At 35.4% G+C, this 25460-nt stretch overlaps 1 protein-coding gene and 1 pseudogene across 1 annotated transcript; one reads left to right on the forward strand and one right to left on the reverse strand.

Annotated features, from left to right (window-relative positions):
• Nucleotides 1-3841: 3841 nt before the first annotated feature.
• Nucleotides 3842-18398, reverse strand: LOC127849691 (3-oxoacyl-[acyl-carrier-protein] reductase FabG-like). The gene is made up of 9 exons (XM_052382437.1): nucleotides 18353-18398; nucleotides 12919-13052; nucleotides 11469-11561; nucleotides 11176-11261; nucleotides 7487-7580; nucleotides 6166-6235; nucleotides 5393-5429; nucleotides 4362-4425; nucleotides 3842-4000 (listed from the first exon to the last, which is right to left on the reverse strand). The coding sequence occupies exons 1-9, from the start codon at nucleotides 18396-18398 to the stop codon at nucleotides 3842-3844; spliced, it is 783 nt and encodes a 260-aa protein (XP_052238397.1).
• Nucleotides 18399-21571: 3173 nt separating this feature from the next.
• Nucleotides 21572-24031, forward strand: LOC127849692 (UDP-glucose 4-epimerase-like; annotated as a pseudogene).
• Nucleotides 24032-25460: the final 1429 nt, after the last annotated feature.

Raw genomic sequence — 25460 nt, forward strand, 5'->3', positions numbered from 1 at the left:
AAGATATCTTTAAGACAAACATTTTGAAAAAGTAACATGAAGATTGGGCATGAAATGTGACTTCTACAGTGTTTACAAGGTTTTTCTTTTTTTGACCTAGTGACCTAGTTTTTGACCAGGCACAACCCAGTTTCGAACTTGGCCGAGATTTCATTGGGACAAAGCTTCTGACCAAGTTTCATGAAGATGGGACAAGAAATGTGGCCTCTAGAGTGTTTACAAGCAAATGTTTAAGGACGGACGGACATACGACGGACAAAGACCGGTCACAAAAGCTCACCTGAGCAATCAGTTGAGCTAAAAAAACAATACCGATAATCCACATTGTTCAATAATTAAGCAACGATAAATAACACTTATCCTTTATGGATTTTCATGAAATAAAAACCATAATATAGAAAAATTTATTCTCTTTAATCTGATATATAAATTATTATTATACACTTAGTGAAAAACAATTAATTATGATGTTAAAGGTTTTTTTATTTTTTGACCTAGTGACCTAGTTTTTGACCCCAGATGAACCATATACAATCCCAACCCAGATTTCATCAAGACCAACATTCTGACCAAATTTCATAAAGATTGGATGAAAAATGTTACCTCTATTGTCTACACAAGGTTTTTCTATTATTTAATCTAGTGACTTAGTTTTTGACCCCAGATGACCCAAATACAATCCCAACCCAGATTTCTTCAAAATAAACATTCTGACCAAATTTCATAAAGATTGGATGAAAAATGTGACCTCTATTGTCTACACAGGGTTTTTCTATTATTTGATCTAATGACCTAGTTTTTGACCCCAGATGACCCAAATACAATCCCAACCCAGATTTCATCAAGATAAACATTCTGACCAAATTTCACAAAGATTGGATGAAAACTGTGACCTCTACTGTCTACACAAACAAATTGTTGACGGACACACGCACGCACATACGGACGCCGGACATCACACGGTCACATAACCTCACAATGTCACTTCGTGACAGGTGAGCTAAAAATGTGTTCCCAGAACTCGTTATAAACTTTCCAAACTTGTTTAAAGAAGATAATTTGGTATTTAATTTTAATAAGCTTTTTGTGTATTGCTGAAGGCTTTGAATACATCTACTGCATCACCATGTCAGGAGGAACCTCAGTCTTTTGTTGTTGACATAATAAATAGAAAATGTGTAATCTTCTTATTAAGTTCTATTTCACATTGCAAATAGTTACTCGTGCAAAATTTTGTTGATAATGTGATTTTTTTCACATGCCAGTGAGTTTTTAAAATATTTTCTTTAACTGAATGCTCATAACACTTAGTAACATGAATGTATTGTTACACATACTCTTAAAATTAAATAAAACCAAGTTTACCTATCATGAATGTACTAATGTGTATGTTTCAGTGATTTACTGATTTATATTAAGAAATCAAAGATAAACGACTTTTTGAATTGCATTGCCTTCAAATTCTGGCTGCTTTTTTTTAAGTACTTTAACATGAAATCACGAAAAGACTTTCAGTACTACCATGGATATCATGTTCAAAAGGAGACCAATAGAGTAATAAAATGGCATGCAAACATTCATTGTCTCGAATGATAAAGAACAATTATAAATTTTAAGTTGTAAGCAATTGACAGGCGTTGATAATTCCGATATTTTTCACACAGCAGTGAACAATTTTTAATTAATAAAAAGACCAGTCTTTGTTACATGCACATACGTGCAATGTACAATGGCAATTGAAACCCTGAAAAAAAAAAGATATTGTTACTCGTCAACGCATCCGGTAATTGGGTTCGGTGTAGCATACTGCGTGTTAATATTACTAATTATTTATTTACAAGACAAACAAGGCAAAATTGAATGAATATGTATTTGTTTATTAAACAACAAAAGACAACAACAGTCAAATATTGGGAAACAGCTAACACCATAAATGAGCGAAATCGCTAGCAATCGATATCACTTAGACGCATGGTCGATACAGTAATCGTTTTATCGATCGAGATTATCAAATCTCGCGCAACGGTTTATTTTGCGCACTGAAACGAGATATCACGAGGTTGCTAATCCATTTGTTTGTATAGGTCCCTGCTTAATCAAAATGTTATAGAATTTTAACTTATTTTAGAAAACAAGGGACAAAATTGTCACAAAACCAGGTTTTCAGTTGAAAAAAAGTCTGATAAAGGGAGACAATTCAAAATGTGTATTGTTAACCCCCTTGTGTAAAATTGACCTTGATTTCAATTAGAAAACAAGGGCTGCCCCGTATGGGCTGTCAGTTGTAGAGGAATCCATTGTGTGAATACATTTTTTGTCACTGTTACCTTTATCTTTGAGGGAGACAATTCAAAATGTGTATTGTTAACCCCCTTGTGTAAAATTGACCTTGATTTCAATTAGAAAACAAGGGCTGCCCCATATGGGCTGTCAGTTGTAGAGGAATCCATTGTGTGAATACATTTTTTGTCACTGTTACCTTTATCTTTGACCTAGTGACCTGAAAAGCAATAGGGGTTATCTGCCATTCATGATCAATGTACCTATGAAGTTTCATGATCATGAGTTATCATCCTTTCATAGGTTACATAGTTGTTTCAAAATCAATTTTTTTTTAGTTGTGGCGACCTTGACCTTGGAGATATTGACTTAATTCTTTCGTGCGACACACCGTCCAATAATGGTGAACAAATGTGCCAAATGATTTTAAAATGTCACAATGAATGACATAGTTATGGCCCAGACAATCTCATTTATGGCCATTTTTGACCTTCAAACTCAAATTGTGACCTTTACCTTGGAGATATCGACGTGATTCTTTTGTGCGACATACCATCTAATGATGGCGAACAAATGTGCCAAATGATTTTAAAATCTCACAATGAATCACAAAGTAATGGCCCGGACTAGCTCATTTATTGCCATTTTTGACCTTCAAACTCAAATTGTGACCTTGACCTTGGAGATATCAACGTTATTCTTTCGCCCTACACACCGTCTAATGATGGTGAACAAATGTGCCAAATAATTTTAAAATCTGACAATGAACGACAAAGTTATGACCCGGACAAGCTCATTTATGGCCATTTTTGACCTTCAAACTCAAATTGTGACCTTGACCTTGGAGATATTGACGTAATTCTTTCGCGCGACACACCTTCCAATGATGGTGAACAAATGTGCCAAATGATGATAAAATCTGACAATGAACAACCAATTTATGGCCCAGACAAGCTTGTTCCACCCGCCCGCCAGCCCGCACGCCTGCCAACATTTGCTTATCTAATAACCAGTTTTTTTCTTCGAAAAACCTGGTTAATGACCAAATTGATTTGTTGAATTTGAGCATTCCGTCTAAACTTTTACCTCTAACTCACTCTATACAGATAACGATTCTTTTACAAATAATGGAGTTGGATAGCTGTACCAATAACAAGATGTCAAACGCATTTAAGCACTAAACAGAATAGTCTTATCCATATAACAATAATTTACAACAAATTCCCATCATAAATGCGTTTTACTTCTCTTTTTCACAAAGTGCCATCAAAAATTGATTTGTTGAAATAATATGTCATAAAAAGCATTCACATTAACATATTAACGTCTAGATACAACCCACTACACAATTTCAAATATGTGTCACAAAAGGCGTAAATATGTTTGCACCCCATATACATCCATACTCAATGAAATAATATGCACACACAATGTTTGCATGCCAAATAAATCATGCTTTACAATTTCAAATGCGAGACAACTGCCACGACATGTACACACATGTTTGAGCCCCACGTACAATCCCACTGCACAATTATTTCAAACAGAAGAAAGTCTTCCATTATCGTGGACACATGGCGTGTCTTCCTCCATCTATAGGTATCTGAGCCCCAGTGATGAATGACGCGCTGTCGGACGCAAGGAATGCAATCATGGCGGTTACTTCCTCCACCTGGCCAGGCCGACCTAGCGCATGCGTGACCTTGGTACGCTCAAGGAACTACAGGTGATATTCAGATCAAAAATACTTTTTTTAAACAAAGGATAATAAGCATATATCTCTTAACAGATCTTTTATACTACCATCCTTCCTGACAAAGCGGTAACCTGAGTAAAAAGGTAATCTGAGTATAGCGGACACTGTAAATGTTTACTAGTAAATGGCATTTCTTCATATATCATTATATTCTTTTTCATGACTTTTCTTCGTATATCATTTAATACTATCTAAGTGGATTTTCTTTATTGTAAACTATCATTCCTTAATGGCATTTCTTCAAACATAATTGAATGCTGTATAAATGGCATTTGTTCAAGGATTATTTTATTGTAAAGTACACCAGACCACAGTATGCAATTACCTTCTGATAGCCCTCCTCATCCAGCCCACCTCGCTTGTGGATCTCTGTGATGATCACGCCTGGACTGGAGTAGTGAGAAACCGTTGGATGTCAGGTGGCAAACAAATTTACAGTTGCAAATTCACATATGCTAACTTTCGGCCGTTGGCCTTATTACATGTAACTAGTTCAGATATCGTCAGATAGTTGATTAAAAGTGTATGACATTCAAATCGAAATTGTATTATAATATATAACTTGTAACACTGTCTTAGACAATTAAATTTGTATATCACTAACTGAAGAGTTTAAACTGTACAACCAAAACACAAGTCCGGACAGCTAAGTTATAAACGCCCAATAAGTTTCAGCAAAAATTCTAGGTGTTAAGCTTTAATTTACATATAATTGGGAAAATGTACATTGTATTTTGTTTTAATTCATACCATTTGAATTTTTATTGATAACATTAAGATAAAAAATCTAATCATAAACATATCAGTAAAACTTTTTTTTCTACACTTTATTTGTTTATTACAAAACATCTGAAGTCTGAAGCAATCATTTGAATATTTATGTATTAAAACCGGGCTAAAGCCCACTTGATATTGGTTAAAATATACCTAAAGAAAAATGGAAATCTGACACAAATAGTTAAAAACAAGAGATGTGTTTGTCAGAAAAACAATGCCCCCTTATGCGCGACTTTGAAGCCATATATTTGACCTTTAATCTTGAAGGATACCCTTGACCTTTCATCACTCAAAATGTGCAGCTCCATGAGATACACATGCATGCCAAACATCAAGTTGCTATCTGAAGCGACATAGAAGTTATGATCATTTATCGAAACCTAAATGGAAACCTAAATGCAAAGTGTGAAGGAAAGACAGACATACGGACAGACGGTCCGATCTCTATACGCCCTCCTTCGGGGGCATAAAAAATAATTTTACATTGCACTTATTAATTTACTTAACTTGTGCATAATAGCGACCTAAAAACACAATGTTCATGTCTATGACAAAAAAGCAAACTAGTTGCATACTTACTTCACACTATTAACTCTTACTTGTTTTGGTGCCAAATCTGAAATGCCAAATTGTTTTATATACTCAAATTGCCTGAAAACAAACCCATTTTCTTATTTCTATGATCATAGATTAAAGTATTCTATGAGCATTGTGTGGAAATACTTTTAATTATCCAAGTCAATGTGACCTTGACCTCTGACTGGTTGACCTCAAAAGAGATTACCAGCATTCAATCTTAGATTATTACATTGTATAGGTCAAATTGTTCAATTCATGACATTTTACTTTTTACCTTTGGAAACACAGTGACTCAAGGAGAAAGTTTTCTCCTAAGGACACTATTACCAAGGCAAATGCCTCTTAAACTAAAAATTGATTCTCATCTTTTTCTCACTATTCACAAGTAAAACAAAAATTATGATGATCATATGTCAAAGCATTCTCCATACATCATTATGCAATACAATATTATGTTAAAAGCCTATGTGACCTTGACCAGTTGACCCCAAACCATTTTACCAATCTTCCTAAGTACCCTGGTTACAATTGAAATGATTTAGGGCAAAAGTGTTCTTTATGTTTATAACATGCCACAATTGTAAAGCAACACGACACATTTTACCAAAGTTGGCGTTAAAAAAGCTTAAATCATCACACAAATAACAGTAATGCTTTGGTTTGTGGTGAATAAAAAAGAACGGGAAATAGTGGTACCAAAGGCACTTAATAAAATCTTAATAAGCCAATTCAAAGCTGCGGTTCCCAACACATGCAATGTTTAATATTCATACCCAAGGCGCAGCATCTTGTGAATTGATCAACAGCACTCTTTGACATATTGTAGGCCAAAACATTGGGAAACTGTTAAAAGAAACACACCCATGTCAAATCTAATAAAGAACATAAGTGGAAATGAACTTTTATTTTATGCTTTCCGGTGGTTTATAGAGAAATATCAGTGAAATAAAATTGGTATTCCATTGTTTTAAACAGTGAAAAATAACAATGAAAAATACCGATATTTTTCACTGTTTTACTGTGAAATGACGTCATTTTTTCGACGAAATGACGTCATTAATCCAGCGAAATCATCCAGTTAAACTCATTTACAATGTAAATAAACGGTAAAAAAGCATAAAATAAAAAGAAAATTTGTTGGATTCGATGGAATATCGATTTTATTTCACCCGTGATCATAGAAAATTTATATTTTCACTCGTGGCTTCGCCACTCGTGAAAATATTGTTTTCTATGATCACTCGTGAAATAAAATCGATATTCCACCGAATCCAACAAATATCCTCTATCATGTTTAAAAGACTAGCTCCCCAAAAAATATATTTTAATAGACATCTTACCACCCAGAATAATCAAATGTTGTATCTAAATCCGTTACATAATCATGATATGGTAAATTATTATTTGTTCTGTAGCTATATTAAATTTGCTCAAATCATACAGTAAAGTATCTATTCCATTCACATCAAGCAATTTCAAACAAAAACATATCATAATCAAAATATTTCTTACAAACAAAATAGTTTAAGTGTAAAAAAATCCTTTTCCCGTACTTTCATTAGAACCAATAGCCGTTTAAAATTTATTGAATTCTCGTTGGTGAGCTCTGGCTTTAATGTTCTGTTTACAATTTCATATGCAAACAGCCTACAGCTTTATTTAAATAAGTTCCTGTTTGAGCATAAACCGTTTTATTATTTTAAGAAACAGTGATTCTGACCCTGACCATTCAAAGCTAAGTCTGTATTTATGCTACCTACATACATAATTTTAGATCAATACCTCCATCCAATCTTTAATCACTGAGCGTAAAAAAAGTTGCCATGATAGGTCTCCATGTCCAAAGTTTAACCAAGATAGGTCAATGCAAAATAAAGTTAGTGACCCAAAACAACCCTGTAAACACCATCTTCCCAATCTTATAACCTTGTAAATACATAAAAATTAACACATCTTGAGTAAACATGATTTATTTTGGGATGTGTTTCAGACATGAAATGCAGCGAACATGACATGTATTATAGCATTGCGAGTCCTTTGTACAGGTCAACACAAAAAGGTTCTGTTTTTAAATACAGAACTATATGTACTCACAGAACGCAGTCCATTCACACTGGAGACATTCACGATGTTTCCTTTAGACTCCACCAGATAAGGTGTACACAACATTGTCATGTGATACATCGCCCTGAAGGTAGAAGACCAACATATATTTCTATATGACATTCACAATGTTTCCTTTGAACTTTACTTCATGTGATGTACACAATCATGTCATGCGATACCAGGCATTTTTCTGCCTATCTCACGGGTCCGATTGTCTGACCCATTCCCAATGCCAAATATGCATATTTGTTTCCAAATTCTCAAAAAAAAATTCAATTTCCGACCGAAATGACCAAGGCGAAAAATGTGTTCCCTGTACGTACTGTGTTTTAAATAACCGTGTGCCGTGTTATAGCGTGCTAATGGGAATACCCCGTAACCTCATCGTATTGAGTGTTCCATAATGCAATTTTCGCAACCTTGACACTTCAGACAAATGGCGGCCGGTTGTGTTTATGCAATTCCTAAGACACATTTTCGGTCATTTTTGGTCAGAATTTGCTTTCAAATATTGAAGTGCTGGATTATTCAGAATTATCAGGTAATGTACCCAGTATACAACAAGTGATAATCATGTGTAAGTATTGATTATTGTAAATTGGTTGAGAATCGATATCGATGGTCTGAGGTAGAGAAATGTGGACTGGTTTCACTTTCAACGTTACTGTGTTTCAAAAAATGGTTGCCTTCAGACATTTGGCAACTTAAATTTAGAATAATAATATGTTGAACGCAGGTCCTTCGAATGTAAATATTCACTAGAAATGGCGTGGCAGAGGCCGACACGTATCCCAACGCCGTATGTTTGACCCAGGGGCGCCCCAGGGTTGGTAATGGGGCCATGCATAGATGAGATTGACCGTATTGTCATAAGAGAAGTTCAGTATCAATAGAAGTGAATCGGTGTTGAAATGAAAAAATAATAGTAAAAGACAATTTTGGGTGGGTGTGGCCTATTATGGGCGGGGCGCCCCAGGGTTGGTAAGGGGGCCATACATAGTTGAGATTGACCATATTGTCATAATAGATGTTTAGTATCAATTTGAAGTAAATCAGTGTAGAAATGAAGAAATTATAGTAAAAGGCAATTTTGGGTGGGCGTGGCCTATGTGGGCGGGGCGCCCCAGGGTTGGTAATGACGCCATGCATAGTTGAGATTGACTGTATTGTCATAAAAGAGGTTCAGTATCAATTTGAAGTGAATCAGTGTAGAAATTCATAAATTATAGTACATGAAAAAGGCAATTTTGGGTGGGAGTGGCCTATGTGGGCGGGGCGCCCCAGGGTTGGTAATGGGGCCATGCATAGTTGAGATTAACTGTATTGTCATAAGAGAGGTTCAGTATCAATTTGAAGTGAATCGGTGTAGAAATGAAGAAATTATAGTAAAAGGCAATTTTGGGTGGGCATGGCCTATGTGGGCGTGGTCTATGTGGGCGGGGCCCCCCAGGGTTAGTAGTGGGGCCATGTATAGCTGAGATTGACCGCATTGTCATAAGAGAGGTTCAGTATCAATATGAAGTGAATAGGTGTAGAAATGAAGAAATTATAGTAAACGGCAATTTTTGGTGGGCGTGGCCTATGTGGGAGTGGCCTATGTGGGCCGGGTGCCCTAGGGTTGGTCATGGGGCCATGCATAGCTGAGATTGACCGTATTGTCATAAGAGAGGTTCAGTATCAATTTGAAGTGAATCGGTGTAGAAATGAAGAAATTATAGTAAAAGGCAATTTTGGGTGGGCGTGGCCTATGTGGCCGGGGCGCCCCATGGTTGGTAATGAGGCCATGCATAGTTGAGATTGACCGTATTGTCATAAGAGAGGCTCAGTATCAATTTGAAGTAAATCGGTGCAGAAATGAAGAAGTTAATGTAAAATAACATAAACAAATAAGTGAAAATCTCTGACCCGGCCCCGCCCCAACCCCCATAACTTTTGATCCAGGGGTCAAATCAAAATTCCGTCACTGTCACCGTCGCACAAATGCTCATAGCTACCATGTATGTAAGTTTCAAGGTTCTAGTGCTAATAGTGTAGGAGGAGCAGGTGGCCAGGACGGACGCATATCACCACAATATCCTCACTTTTTTCTCCGAAAAACTGGGGATAATAAAAAAAGCCTAAATGACATATCAAGCTATGTATTTTATTTGAACTTCAAGCATAACATTAACAAAGTCTGTATTTTTATCATACACATACTTACACTAGCAGTGGACAATGACTGTTGCATTGAAAAAACATTTTTATACTTGTCTTAGCATTTTAGAGCAATACCTATGTATGAAAACATTAGATTTAATAAGAAACAAGAGATGTGTTTGTCAGAAACACAATGCCCCCTATTGCGCCGCTTTGAAGCCATATATTTTACCTTAAAGGATGACCTTGACCTTTCACCGCTCAAAATGTGCAGCTCCATGAGGTACACATGCATGCCAAATATAAAGTTGCTACCTTCAATATTGCAAAAGTTATGACCAAGGTTTAAGTTTTGAAGTCACTTTAAAGCCATATATTTGACCTTGAAGGATGACCTTGATCTTGACCTTTCACCACTCAAAATGTGCAGCTCCATGAGATACACTTGCATGCCAAATATCAAGTTGCTATCTTCAATATTGCAAAAGTTATGACCAAGAATAAAGTTTTGACGCCGCTTTAAAGCCATATATTTGACCTTTGACCTTGAAGGATGACCTTGACCTTTCACCACTCAAAATGTGCAGCTCCATGAAATACACATGCATGCCAAATATCAAGTTGCTGTCTTAAATATTGCAAAAGTTATTCAATATTACAAAACTTTTACCAAGGTTAAAGTTTTCCACAGAATGACAGACAGAAAGATAGACAGACAGACAGACAGGCCAAAAACAATATACCCCCGATTATTCGATCCGGGGGCATACAAATAATTTCCCCAATAATGCTTTTGTCGATGAAAATCTTCCAAATTTGAAAGATTTCGCGACTCGAAAACTCCCAATTTTGCTAGATACTTTTTCCCAAAATAGACAGCAAAAGGCCTGGATACATCGCCCTGAAGGAAGCACACTACCATAAGTTGCTATATAGATATACACTATGTTTCCTTTGGACTCCACCAGATGTGGTGTGCACAAGATTATGATGTGATACATTGGCCTGAAGTTAAAACACCAACATATGTGGTAATGGAGACATTAACAATATTTCCTCTGGACAAGATGCTGTATAGACAATATTGTAATAATATATATATTGCCGGCCCTGAAGGTAGGGCATAATCATGAGATGCCTTTACCTTTCTACCGACACCCCTGCATTGTTCACATTGCCTACCCGATATTGGTTACCATGTTGGTAACAAGATCATTGTTAAAATTGCTGACCAGATATTGGTTACTATGGCGGAAACAAGAAAATTGTTAAAATTGCTGACCCGATATTGGTTACCATGATGGTAACAAGAACATTGTTAAAATTGCTGACCCGATATTGGTTACCATGATGGTAACAAAAACATTGTTAACATTGCTGACCTGATATTTGTCACCCTGATGGAAACCAAAAAAAAAAGAAGATAATATTATTGGCCTTACAAGTGTGCATTTTTTTTGTCACACAAACATTTTATACATTACTTACCCGAAATTTGTGTTGATGATGGCAACAATACTATTATTAAGTTTGCTAACCTGACATTGGTGTCCATGATAGTGTCATACTGCTCAAGAGATGTTGTTTCTATGGAGCAAAGTCCAACAATTCCAGCGTTGTTTACCTGCCAGTAGAATATGCAACTGTAGTAAGCAACATCAACACAGATTGTTGGACTTTTGGCATGTAATGCAATGTGGATATAAATCATCCTGTTAACAGTTTTTTACATGTTTACAAATCCAATGTACATGTATATTCAATATAGACTCGGCTTTCAAGTGGTAACTTTCAATTTCTGTACACCAAATATGCAATTTTGCACACATACCAGTTCATCAAGTTTGCCATAGAACTTTATAGTCTCCTCTACAATTATCTTGACATCTTCTTCCTTGGTAATGTCTCCAATTATAAAGAGAGCCTTGGAAAAAAACAAGCAGAAGATTTATTATGTACTAATGAAAATATCATTATCACACTTAGAAGCTGAGCAGAAAGAACAATCTAATATTTAATTTGTAATACAACATAGATTTTATAAAATAATATAAATGTCAAAGAATAGCAGAGACATGTCACCAACATTATGTTTGATATACCACTAATACAACCAGAGGTAAAGTTCAAGTCCATATAAGCGTTAGATAAGCATGAACAAATATCTAAATATAAATGTTTTAAAATTTAAATGCATGAACAAATTGTGGTAAAATAAACCATACACATCAAGGGCTATTTATTATGTTTATCAATATAGCCTTAATTCAAAGTATATCTCTTTTATTGGCATGCCTTCTATCATTCACATTTGAAAACATACTGAAAATGCTGTTGAAAATGCAGTTATTGACTGAACACTTTTTTCACCTGATACCAGTGAAAGCTGACGGCATCAATCCAGGTTTCGAAATCAGCAAAGTGTTAGTGTGATTACAATTAAAACAAGAGCACCGCATAACGGGTGCCAACGCTCGGCTGCGGATGCAGTTTTGAATAAATGAAAGCTTGTCAGATTTTTTTTTAGAGGTCACGGTGACCTTGACCTTTGACCTAGTGACCCAAGAATGGGTGTGGCGTGTAGAAATCATCAAGGTGCATCTACATATGAAGTTTCAAAGTTGTAAGTGGAAGCACTTTGATTTTAAAGCCAATGTTAAGGTTTTATCACGGCCGACGGCAGACAACGAGCTGGCTATGACAAAAACCTCGGGTTTTCTCCGAAAACAGACGAGCTAAAAATGAAGTGACTTTTGAGCTGGGGTAAATTTCTATGGAGTTGTATACTGCAAGCATGAAAATTTAAAGACTATCTTACTTAAAGAAACCTTTTTGAACTATTCAAAAATAGTGGGAGAGGGTTATTTGACTTAAAACAGTACATGTATAACCGATTTCCTCTGTAAGTATTCAGGGCCCTGTCTGACCATCAGGGGAAGCTACCCACATCCCTCATGAGGGGGAATTTTGGCGCTGTTTCCCAATTATTGGGGATTGTTTTACTTACTCTGTCTTTACTACTGTACATGTTTGCACTAAATTCATTGCTTTTTTTTAGATTTATAATATTTGACATTAAAAAGAGAATGACAATATATTAAAAGGTGAAACTCCTGTTGCTCCGAAAGTATTTTTCTCCAATTTTTACACACATTCATGGTCCCTCATTTATTTTACTTCTAAATTCAAAACGTCATGAGTGAAATACAATGTACCACTAAAGTGTGAAAATTAGTTTTAGTTCTCACTACAACCTACATTTCAAGATTGACTCAATGCACCTTTTGGTTGTTAATTCTCTCACATTCATCTGACACTTTCTGCAAGTTCTCTGAATTTCGCCCCGTAATCGCAATCCTGGCCCCCTGCTGGCAGAACATCTTGGCAGTTCCTGCCCCAATCCCAGAACTACCACCTGAAGTAAAGAAGAGCGAATAACATTAAACAAGAGCACCGCATAATGGGTGCCACACTCGGCTGCTGGTACAGTTTTGAATAAATGAAAGCTTGTCAGAATTTTTTTGTCAGTGACCCTAGTGACCCAAAAATGGGTGTGGCATGTAGAACTAACCAAGATGCAGCTACATACAAAGTTTCAAAGTTGTAGGTTGAAGCACTTTGATTTAAGAGCCAATGTTTGACAAAATGTAAAGGTTTTAACATGACGCGGACGACACGACGAAAACAGCCGAGCTATAAAACCATAACTTATTCATTATCTTGTCGCATAATTGATGTATTTCATGTCGCATAATTGGTGTATTTCATGTATATTCCTTGTTCGGTGTAACTGAATACATAATATCTGTCTTCATGAAGAAATGCATAAATGGGCATCATATGTCGTCGTCAAATTAGACGGAAAAAATGCACCAAGTTATGGCCCATGGCTGGGTTCACTAATTTGTTATGTCTATTGTAAGCACATGCAACACTGTTAATTTGTGTATATTTTCATGTTAAATGACAGGTGACAGTTAAACAAACGTGGTCTCGCTTAATTATTGGCATATATATGCACACGATATGTAAGTCACACATAAAGCCATCCCGTATCAGGTAATTCAACTCATGTTAAAGTCAATCATCCAGACAGCCGTCACCCAATTTATTTGTCCATTATTGTATAAACTGGCATCTGCGTTGTATGAAGGACAGTCTTACTTAAACGGCCGAACATACAAGTCGCATTATTTCTGGCTTTCGCGGGATGGGCCCATTGCGGGCTTCGCATGTATCTTGTATTTGACAAACATTTTGGAAACGTTGTGTTGTGTTAATAAGCAGAAATAAAACGCAAAGAAATCAGAAATGAACTTTGTTGGTTACTGTGTCTTTTCCACGAACGATACGCAATTACGCTACACAGTACATTTTATGGAGCCGTGTACCATGGATACGACCGAAGTACGATCACAAGTGCGATCACGTGCCGAAAAAATGAAAACATCACAACCACAACGCGACATGAATTCAGGTCAGTTGTTTAAAACAATTATGGCAAACTTGGAGAGGGAATTTCAAAATTTATAAAGTAGAAAATTAAAGTAAAAGGCGTCATGACAACGAAATTTTTAAGAATTGTTTTAAAGAATTTAATGTAGTCAGATGTTAAAATAATAATGATGATAATCAATTATGTACGAACAAATTTTGCAAATATCAAAATCGTGCCAATTTTACATTTATCGGTACATTTTTATAAATAACGGCGAATTGAGAATAAAAAGAGATATTTGAGTTTTACATTATTTTTATGAGTTATGGAAATCATTAAATTAAAGGCGTACACACAGAGAGTATTTAAAGAATTTTTATATATTTTTGGTATTGTTATAATATAGGATTATGTACGGACTTATGGTTTTTTTTGCTTACCAATACATTTTAAAAGGTTAGAATGTTGTAAATTTTCATTAAATTAAAATGTACGAGGAAAAATAAGAGTATTTAAAACAGTTTTGTTTATTAATTTAATAAAGAAAATTTGTGGATGATTTTATTTATTAATATACTAGAAAAACTCGAAGAAGGAACAAATATAAAAAATATTCAAAAAATTTACCTAGTATTTTACATTGGCAGAATTAAGAATTTAGGAATTTAGATTATTTAAGACAGTTTTGTTTATTTTTTTATTAAGAAAATAAGGCAGGTTTTGTTTATTAGAATGATAAAGAAAATTAAAGAGGACGAATAAATAAAATTATTGGAAAATTTAAAAATAGTTTTCCGAATTGTAAAAGAAAGAAAATATGAAATAAGAAAAATAATGTTGATTGCGAATATGAATAGGGCAGACGCAAAAAAAAATATTATGTAAATATGTATATACGTCATTGTGTTGATGCAAATATATGTAGGATATCGGTAATATTGAAGGTCTTGAGTAATTTTAAGTAAGAATTTAATGCGATCTGACGCGTATAGCGCAGTGAAAATATAACGATATGTACGCATTAAATTTCTAATATAATTGTTTAAGGGTTACAATTATATTTTATGAGCACGGCTGACTGATCAGCGTTCGGACATACCGAGCCCGAGGTTCTGATAACCTTAGCGTCCTCATGAGTAAGAGAATTTATCCCTGTGCCATCGAAGCAAATTACGCTATGGACAGAAGGTGCGATGTCGCATAAGAATTATTTGAGTAGTTCGATTAGGAGCAAAGACCTGAATTTTGAAGTATACCGATACGTGTTCTTATATTATGAATGCATATATATAAAAGTCTGCCTTGTCATATATGCGCATTTTTACAAGTGCACAGGTCAAACATGTCAATAAATCTATGCCCAACGGCAAAACTATAGTGATAAAGATGAGGTTTATGAAACCATGATATGAACAGGTACGTCTATCATTACCCATTACTCTAGGTCAATAAAGTGGCGCGCGTCTGTCAAAAATTTACTGGCTGCACGCGCGTAAAATGATTATGCCTAAGGCGGTACACAAGTCATATTAAGTAAATGGCTTGTCAGATGTCAAACTGTCATGTACTTATCCGAAGTATGTTTTGAGGAATTTACTAATATTTTTTCGTTGTAAAGAATTTATTTTTTTGAATAAGATATCACAGTAAGTTGTCATGACGATATTTAACAATAACTAAGGGGATATTTATAAATGTTTGCCATGATTTTGAACAACTGATACTTGTATCACCACGACGCAGATAAAAATATCGAGATTTGAAGACAACGCCGAAGAAGAGCGACTTCGCGAGACAACGCCTTCCACAACGAATAGAAGAAACAAACAACATAATTAGAATGGAACATCACGGCGTTTACTCTTAAAGTGAATACCTGGTTCTATCGCTAAAAGAAGACCAACGCCAGAAGATTTCGAAGGACAACAAGTGACGCAACACTGGACACAATACTTGTGACGTTAAACACTATAGAGTAGATGCAGCCGTTCAACTGTTTGACGTGCGTAGATAACGCATTTGGAATGATACTTCCGAGGCCTAAGACATCAAGGAGAACACTGCTATAGTTAATACCTCGTGAGCATTATGGCCAATAGAAGATCTTAATGTCCCAAGAGAAATGAAGACGCTGGAACCAAGAACAAAAGTACAATCAACAACAACAGAAACAACAATGCGATCACAAAGGTTTTAACATACGTCACAATTGATAAGCAACGCGGTACGCATCAACACCATATCCAGAGACAACATCACGATGGATTCAACAACAGAAACAACGACGTGATGACGGCTGGTTCAGCGACAAAAACAACAGAAACCACGATGACATATCCAGCCTCGATGTGAACCTTGATACGCAGATGAGTGCAACCGACCACGTGCGATTTGCCTACACAGCTTGGCGATAGATAGAGCTTCTTCACGACAGCAATGGTAGATAACATCACCCATGAATCAACATAGACAGAAAACAACAAACCAAGACATCTACTTGACAGCAACAGGTACATATTCAACCCGGGCAATACCTTCTTCGAATGGACAGCACAGGAGGTCACTAGTCAAACAACGCCTTTAGTGTTACGTGGACAATCGATCAACGTCATTTAACATTGATACATGATATTGTAAGACACTTGTCATTCAGGATTTGATCTTTCTAAAGATTTTAAATCATAAAATATAAAATCTTTCTTTAATGAAAATGAGGTGTGTCGCATAATTGATGTATTTCATGTCGCATAATTGGTGTATTTCATGTATATTCCTTGTTCGGTGTAACTGAATACATAATATCTGTCTTCATGAAGAAATGCATAAATGGGCATCATATGTCGTCGTCAAATTAGACGGAAAAAATGCACCAAGTTATGGCCCATGGCTGGGTTCACTAATTTGTTATGTCTATTGTAAGCACATGCAACACTGTTAATTTGTGTATATTTTCATGTTAAATGACAGGTGACAGTTAAACAAACGTGGTCTCGCTTAATTATTGGCATATATATGCACACGATATGTAAGTCACACATAAAGCCATCCCGTATCAGGTAATTCAACTCATGTTAAAGTCAATCATCCAGACAGCCGTCACCCAATTTATTTGTCCATTATTGTATAAACTGGCATCTGCGTTGTATGAAGGACAGTCTTACTTAAACGGCCGAACATACAAGTCGCATTATTTCTGGCTTTCGCGGGATGGGCCCATTGCGGGCTTCGCATGTATCTTGTATTTGACAAACATTTTGGAAACGTTGTGTTGTGTTAATAAGCAGAAATAAAACGCAAAGAAATCAGAAATGAACTTTGTTGGTTACTGTGTCTTTTCCACGAACGATACGTAATTACGTGACAATCTAAAGGGAAGAAATTCTGGGAGGTGTGGAGTCAAGAAAATGTCATTACTTTGTTTGTTGCTGCTTAAATCTGTTTTACATTAGCAAGACACCGTATTTAAAATGTTAAGACATTGTTACAATTAAAAATTGAGTGAACATTTCTGATTTTTTTTATCAGAAGATTTAAATATACATGTATGTTGTTATAAGTGCAAAGAAAAAGAGTCAAGACAATTAAAATATGATTTTTATGAATCACTTAAAGAAATTGTACTTTGATAACGGGTTAACTTTGTTGTTTCTCCAATAGTTTTTCATAAAAAATGTAATTTGACAATTTATAAGTTAGAAACTTGCTTTCCTTAGTTTTCAGAAGATTGCAACTCATTTGTTCACATTTTTTAAGAAGTTCGCAACTCATTTGTTAACATATTTTCAAAGTGTGCTACTCATTTTTACACTAAGTGAGGAGCACAGAGGCCAGTTCACAAAGGAAGGAAAAATGCCCTTGCCAGTTATCATTAGGCAGTGTGGCACTTTCAACAGAATGTGGCAGAATATGTATGGACATAAAGTACAATGATAAGTTTTTATATCAAGCAATTTCATGTGGCAACTTGCAAATTAATTTAACACGTATCCCTGATTCTCATAGTATTGGCCCTCCTCAAAACTTCATGACTTTATGAGGGCTGGACACTAACTTCTACAGATGGGTTTCCTAAGGGAACCCTGCCTATTAAAATTAGAGCAAAATCCTGGGAAAAACTGGTATCCCTCACCAAAATTTGGGGGTCTCGGGTTCCCAGGACACTATTAGTGTCGAGGCCTATGTATAACGAAAAACCCTCAAAAGGTAGTGGAAAGTTCATGTGCTTTTTTCAATTTTTAGAAGTTGGTATTTATTTGATGGTTATCCATGACTATTACCATGATCATTCTCATAATTTCCAATGTTCATTGGAAAGTAGGTCATGTTTAGTTCAGGGTGATGCTGTGATTTTTAAATAAGGTAACACAAAATTATGTTACTTTGTTTATGGATTAATAGTAACTTTATCAAATGTTTTATTTGGTGCTTATTTTTAAATAAAATGTGAAAAATGAGAACAAGAGCTGTGTAAGTGACACACAATGCCCCATACTGTGCTTTGAAGCCATTTTACCTTTGATCTTAAAGGATGACCTTGACCTTTCACCACTCAAAATGTGCAGCTCCATAAGATATACATGCATGCCAAATATCAAGCTATCTTCGATATTGCAAAAGTTATGACCAAGTTTAAAGTTTTTGGACAGAATGACAGACAGACAGACACAGACAGGCTTAAAACAATGTATCCCCGATCATTCGATAATGGTGGAATAAAAACACGAGCAAGAGTTTTGTTTTTCCATAAAGATTCTATTTTTAGAGCAAGCACATGAGCATACATGTAGTAACAAACCCTAGCAACCAATCAGAAGGGCAAATATAATGAAAATCATTTTACATTATACTGATTATAACAGGGAGCTAAGTTGAGCCAGTATTTTGTCAAATCAATGTAGAGTTAAATGTAGTTTCCAAAATACACATTTAACAATTGATATATAACACATGCGTGTTTTTGTATTTGTTCGCTTCCAAAATTCGTATGCATTCATTAAGAGGGCCGATACTCACCAATAAAGGTGAGTTATTTGCAAACATTCTTATTCTATTAAGTGATTTTTTGCCCAGTGCTTGTGCTATAGCTCTACCACATGATTGATGACCAAATATAAATAGAGGTAAGCCCTGTATGAACAAATGGAATCCGCCCTTTATACACTTTCAATGACCTAGCCTAGTTCCAATAATTCAGCTCTCAGTTTTATAACGCAATGGGTATTCCATATAAACGTACTCTCAGTCTTCTAGAGCCTTTGATCATTTTTGCTATCGCGGCCCTTGGAGAGCATGTGCGCCCCTTCATAAACACAATCCCAGTTTTGTCCACAGATTTTGTGCACATCAATTACCAATTAAGGAAAGCGATTAATAAACTTCAAAAACACATTAAATTTACCTGAATGGCAACCTAAGAACTTTATCATTTGTATACAACCTATAAAACATGACAATATTTCAACACACTATTCTAGCTGACATTTTCATTTTTCAATTTTAAACAGTGTAAATATTCGATGACTGTTCAACATCGTTTTCACACTTGATTACATCAAATATCATGATGTGCAAAAGATTGGAGTACTGCGACCTTACAGATAGCGACACTTGTTGTTAGCAACATTACAACAGTTCCCAATATGGTGGATAGAGCATGCGAAAGAATAACAAAGTAAACAAGACTATTGCCAAGCAATATATGTCCCCTACCAGCTCCACCATTGTCAGATTTTTTTAATATATATTTGTTGCCATAGCTACCAGAATTTTTGACGTAGGAACAAAATGAAATGACGTGCATAATGTCCATATTGCCATCTATCCAACTTTCAAGTTTCAGGAAAAAAATATTAAGAACTTAAAAGTTATCACAGGATTCAGAAAAATGTGACAGACTCACAGACTGACGGACTCACAGAGCGCAAACCATAAGTCCCCTCCGGTGAAACCGGTAGGGGACAATAAAGGGTTATAAAGCTGAGGGTTGAATTATTGCAACTGTCCAATGGGTTGCTGAGAGTTGCAATGGGCAGTCTATTTTCCAAAGGTGCAAAATTGATCACCACTGCAAAGGCTAAGGAACACTGATACTGCAAAAACTTATCAATGTTTACCTGTCTAAAGAACAAACTCATGCAGCAAATGGACCAAATAAAGCAAGAAATATTTGATTTTAATTTACTTTGAGATTCTTTGGTACGCTCTATGCACCATATTGGAAAACTGTTGTAATCTTGCAGACTTAAAGAGTAGCTATTGGTAAGGTCAGTACACCAATCTTTTGCACATTGTGATATTTGATGTAACCCAAGTATACTCAAACCCGGTTAACTCGCAGGTCGGGTTGAGTCGCGGTATTTCATTAGTGCCCTCTGGCTTATGTTTATCAACAAACCTGCGTGACTTTCTTGTCAATTCTGTCAGAAAACATCTCTTGCTACAGATTGGAATCGATTTTTGGTGATTAAATGTCGTAAAACTCAGACTTTAACAATATTTGAATTTTTATAGTTCAGTTAATTGTCGTATTATAAAAATACGACATTGCCTGAAAATAACAGTGCTTTTTATTTTATTTGATGTCTGAAATTCCATATATTTAACTTGTTATATTTTTTATTGATTGTTTCTTCAAATGGTATGTCAGAGCGTTGATTATTCATGTTTAATTTAAAATTGGTGCTGTTAAACCTATTGACCGCGAATCTACCGAGAGAAAAAATAAACAACAATGGCAGACAGTGGTGTTAGATTTGTTTCTACAGCAGTTTATATTGACGGATTTTCGTCATAAAAAGGAATTGTCAAATAAATTCAAGTTAAAAATGATTGTCCTTTAAATCATTTATCTAATATTTGAAGATCGCTTCAAGACGCAAGTGAATAGTCCTCAAGTACCGCGAGTCAACCGTGTTGCAGTATAGATACAATGTAACATTGTCGAACAGATGTTGAATCAAACAGATGTTCAATGTTAACACTGTTCCAAATTTTAAATTGTACATGTCAACAAGTATAGAGTGTTGAAACATCATCGTGTTTTTAGGTTGCATGCAAAGGATAACACTGAAGGCTTCCAATCAGGTAAATTTGATGTGTTTCTGAAGTTAAGAAATCCCTTTCCTTAATTGGTAACAATTAAATGAGGTCTGTTTACTGATGCGCATGGAATTATGTCAAGTTCTGCACTGAACTGCAATTGTGTTTATGAAGGGGTGCATATGGACTCAAAAATCCGCCATAGCCAAAAAATTATCAAAGGCTATGAGAGTACATTTATATGGTCTATGACCTCAGGGCCCTCAATCTATCAAATCTGCCGCCGAATTTTGGCGGCAGTCCCCCACCTGAAAAGTATATATTTTTGCCCCAAAACTGTTTTTTCCCCCTCAGAAAATGATTTTTTTTTAATCGCTGATTTATAGTTGAAAATTGACCGTTTTCGCGCACTTAACTATCTACGCTATCTACTGTACGCTTATTCATTGGCAATTCCAATGGAATTGGTGGTATGTAACCTAAATCGATTAGACGCTCAATAAAACATCAAAAAACAAAACACCTAGACTATCAAGAACGGCCCGAAGGTGAAGGTCAAAACAAGAGGGCCTAAAAGGCCCAAAGTCGCTCACCTGAGATAACAAGATATTATTGGGACAAATCTTCTGAACAAGTTTCACGAAGATCGGAAAATAAATGTGGCCTCTAGAGTGTGAATCTTCTGACCAAGTTTCATGAAGCTTGGACATTAAATGTGGCCTTTAGAGTGTTACATTGTAACAAGATTTTACTATAGCCATATAAGGAAAAATGCCCCGCCCTTTGGAAGCCATTTTTTTCAAGCAAACATAATTATTTTCTAACTCATCCAAGATATCATTGTGACCATTCTTCTGACCAAATTTCATGAAGTTTGGACAATAAATGTGGCCTCTAGAGTGATAACAAGGTTTTACTAAAGCCATATTTAGCTATATAAGGAAAAATGCTCCGCCCCTGGTGGCCATGTTTTTAAAGCAACAAAAACCATTTTCGAACTCATCCAAGATATCATTGGGACAAATCTTCAGACCAAGATTTATGATGATCGGAAAATAAATGTGACTACTAGTGTTAACAAGGGCATACATTTCAATATAATTTAAAATAAAAGTTGAGAAGAACATGTGTCGAAAAATGCGAAATAAGCCAGATATTTAATTCTGAAAACAAAAATGTCTGTAAAGTCGAATTTGCCAGAATGTATATCATGCATGTACGCTGTCAATCTTAATTTAGTTTAATGGTTGTTTTTAAATTTCTGCAGCGATGTCTATGTGTCACAGAGTTACAAATATTATTATATTATTATTTGATTTTTGATTAAGTACATTATAAATTCATACAATACAATAGTTACAGTTTTAAAGATATTGAATTGATTTCTGTGAATATGTTTGAATATGATTTCTTTGTCTACTGAATTGCAGTAGAAGGTTACTTGGAACCACATGTTTAACTTGATATTGATTACATTGTGTTAGTTACAGTCTTGGAAGTCTTATCATGTTAAATTCACACTCAATATGCAGACTGTATGCTGACTGTATGCTTATCAGTTCTAGCTATAAATAATGACTGTGACTAAAGATTCTGAGACTAGGTGCTAATTAATTACAGTCTTATAGAAGTAAGGAAGTAAGGTACTGTATGTTGGATGAGAGATAGATAGGATTGGTCAGTGAGATGTGTGGGTGTGGCTTGGCATTAAGGATCTGTATGATCGATGGATGAATGAGAGATAAGATTGGTCAGTGAGATGTGTGGGTGTGACTTGGTTCTAGGGATGAAAGGGTTTCAATAGAGTGACAAGTAAGTTTATGAAAGAAGGAAGTGGAGGTCAGTAAGAACAGTTAGAAAGTGAGTTACAAGTTAGAGAGACAGTTGAAAATAGGAGGATGGAATTTGTTAAATAGGATCTGATAAGAATGTAATAGAGTTAAGAAGGAATGCTTAAGAATGCAATATAGGAAGATGGAATTTGTTGAAAATTATGTGAACTATAAATGAATAAAAGAGTAAACGCAGAAAGCGAGTTATGTTGTGCCATTAATAACAAGGGCATAGATTTCCCCGGTCCGGTTACATAATGGTGGAGAATACGGGTATTCATTCAAAAAGCACAAGATCCTCTGTGTGATGCACTTTCCTGGCCTAAAGACAGTAGAGGAATGCTGTAACAAACCTCTTCTCTACTACAAGACAAATATCGGCAGAACAATCAGTCTTCTTGACATGATGGAGTTTGGTGTGTACAACATGATCTTCTCCAGTTCTGCCACTGTGTACGACTCACCCAGTTACCTGCCCATGGATGAGAAACACCCTGTAGGGGGCTGCACCAACCCCTTTGGAAAGACCAAGTTCTTCATTGAGGAAATCCTCAAAGATAATTGCACTGCAGAAAAGCAATGGAATGTTGTGCTGCTGCGCTACTTCAATCCAGTGGGGGCCCACGTGACTGGCAAGTTAGGGGAAGACCCTCAAGGAATCCCCAACAACCTGATGCCCTACGTATCCCAGGTGGCTGTAGGAAGGCTTAAGGAGCTCACCGTGTATGGAGCTGACTATGATACACCTGATGGAACAGGGATGCGTGATTACATCCATGTAGTGGACCTGGCTTAAGGACATGTGGCTGCCTTGAAGTACCTCGAGAAGGACTGTTGCTGCAAGGTGTTTAACTTGGGAACAGGGAAAGGTTTTTCTGTGATTGACATGGCCAAAGCCTTTGAAACTGCTTCTGGAAAACGTGTGCCTTACCAGATAGCCGGTCATCGTGAAGGTGATATAGCTTCGTGTTACGCTGATGCCTCTTTGGCTGAGAAGGAACTTGGATGGGGGTTAAAACTTGATCTTGCAAAGATGTGTGGCGCTGGCAGTCCAATAACCCGACAGGTTTCAGACCAGACAGCTAGGATCGGAGACTTATTGTTTATCAGTTTTAGACCAAATTTATTCGTTTATAGAAAGTAACTTTATGTTACCAAACAAAATCAAAAATTAAATTTTTACATAAATTGTTATTCTTAAATCTCAATTTACCTAATACATGTATATACGAAGTTTTGTTGTGTTAAATGAAATTACATTTGTCAAGTCTTTTTGTGTGAATATGGTTTAAAGTTGTTTAAACGTTGACAATCCATAATTTTACTACAATAACAGCAATTGAGATGCTGTCAGAGTGTTATTGAACTGTGAACCTCCTTTAGGTGTTCCAATCGTAAAGTAAAATCAGCTACAATAAAGTACACATATTCAATGTAGTATGTTTTTACAATGTTAACTGATGTCAATTTAAGAAGTGTACTGGGGTGAACACTTCTCCAATGAAGCAGGCACTTAGATAGAAAGACAATTCAAAAGCCAGTTACTTACCAAGTAAGCTACCTTACCATACAATTAACCTGTAATGTTGGGTTAAATGTCTAAGTTAAGTTTTATTATTATATTACTATGTACTGTGCGTAAATTCAAAATTCAACCGCAGTCATGATTTGGTTATTTTTGAGGGGAATGGGAAATATGTACTAGTTGTTATAAATAAACTAATGCTTAACTTTTATATTTTCAACAATATTATTTAAGTTACTCGTGTAATATGGGGTTCTGTTAACCATTGATATCTATAAGGTTAGAATATATGTATGTATATGTATATATGATAAAGGTGTACAAAGGGTGATCACCGACTTAATGAGGGCGCATTTTCATGATGTATGTAGGTAGACATATATATAGGCGCAATGGAGAAATATGATGATGTAGGTCTTAATTACAATATGACTATTATGGCATATCATAATTCTTAATTTAAGTAAACCTATAGATGGTTACAGAATTAATAAGGGTACTGTAATGATGAATGAAATGAGTTCAAACTGGGAAAGTCTTTAATACAAGAATGTGTGTGGCCTTGCTATATGTACATTGTTTAAAATATAATATGCTGTCTCAATCAATTTAGAAAATCATGTTTTATCATGACTATTAAAAAAAATGGCACTATTATGCTTGCAACCAATAGGGTGGTTGTACTTACAAGCTGTGTAAAAGTGAAAAGTGAAAAATGTTCATATGAAGTGACAAATATGTTTGAATATGATTTCTTTGTCGTATGATTTTAATGACATTAATTTGACAAGACATATGAATGATTATTGATTTATTGTTTTAAATATATGTACTAAAGAATGTTCAATTTTAATGTATGACTTTGCCTTATTGATGAACTTTAAAATTCAAGAAACAACTTCTGTGAGTATGTTTGTATATTATAAACAATGACTTTATTCGTTTATTTAATTTACTTTGAATAATTGTATTTTTCATATAGCTTTGCTT

Source organism: Dreissena polymorpha, chromosome 11 (genome assembly GCF_020536995.1).
Source record: "Dreissena polymorpha isolate Duluth1 chromosome 11, UMN_Dpol_1.0, whole genome shotgun sequence".
Lineage (NCBI taxonomy): Eukaryota > Metazoa > Mollusca > Bivalvia > Myida > Dreissenidae > Dreissena > Dreissena polymorpha.

Bases quoted from the DNA above. Each gene is read 5' to 3' on its own strand.
- LOC127849691 (XM_052382437.1), bottom strand. From the start codon at position 18,398: ATGACCTACTTTCCAATGAACATTGGAAATTATGAGAATGATCATG. The intron at 11,562-12,918 runs GTGCATTGAGTC...TTTTTTTCCAAG, and splicing joins AGAGAATTAACAACCAAAAG to GCTCTCTTTATAATTGGAGA. The intron at 4,001-4,361 runs GTAATTGCATAC...TATCACCTGTAG, and splicing joins ATGAGGAGGGCTATCAGAAG to TTCCTTGAGCGTACCAAGGT.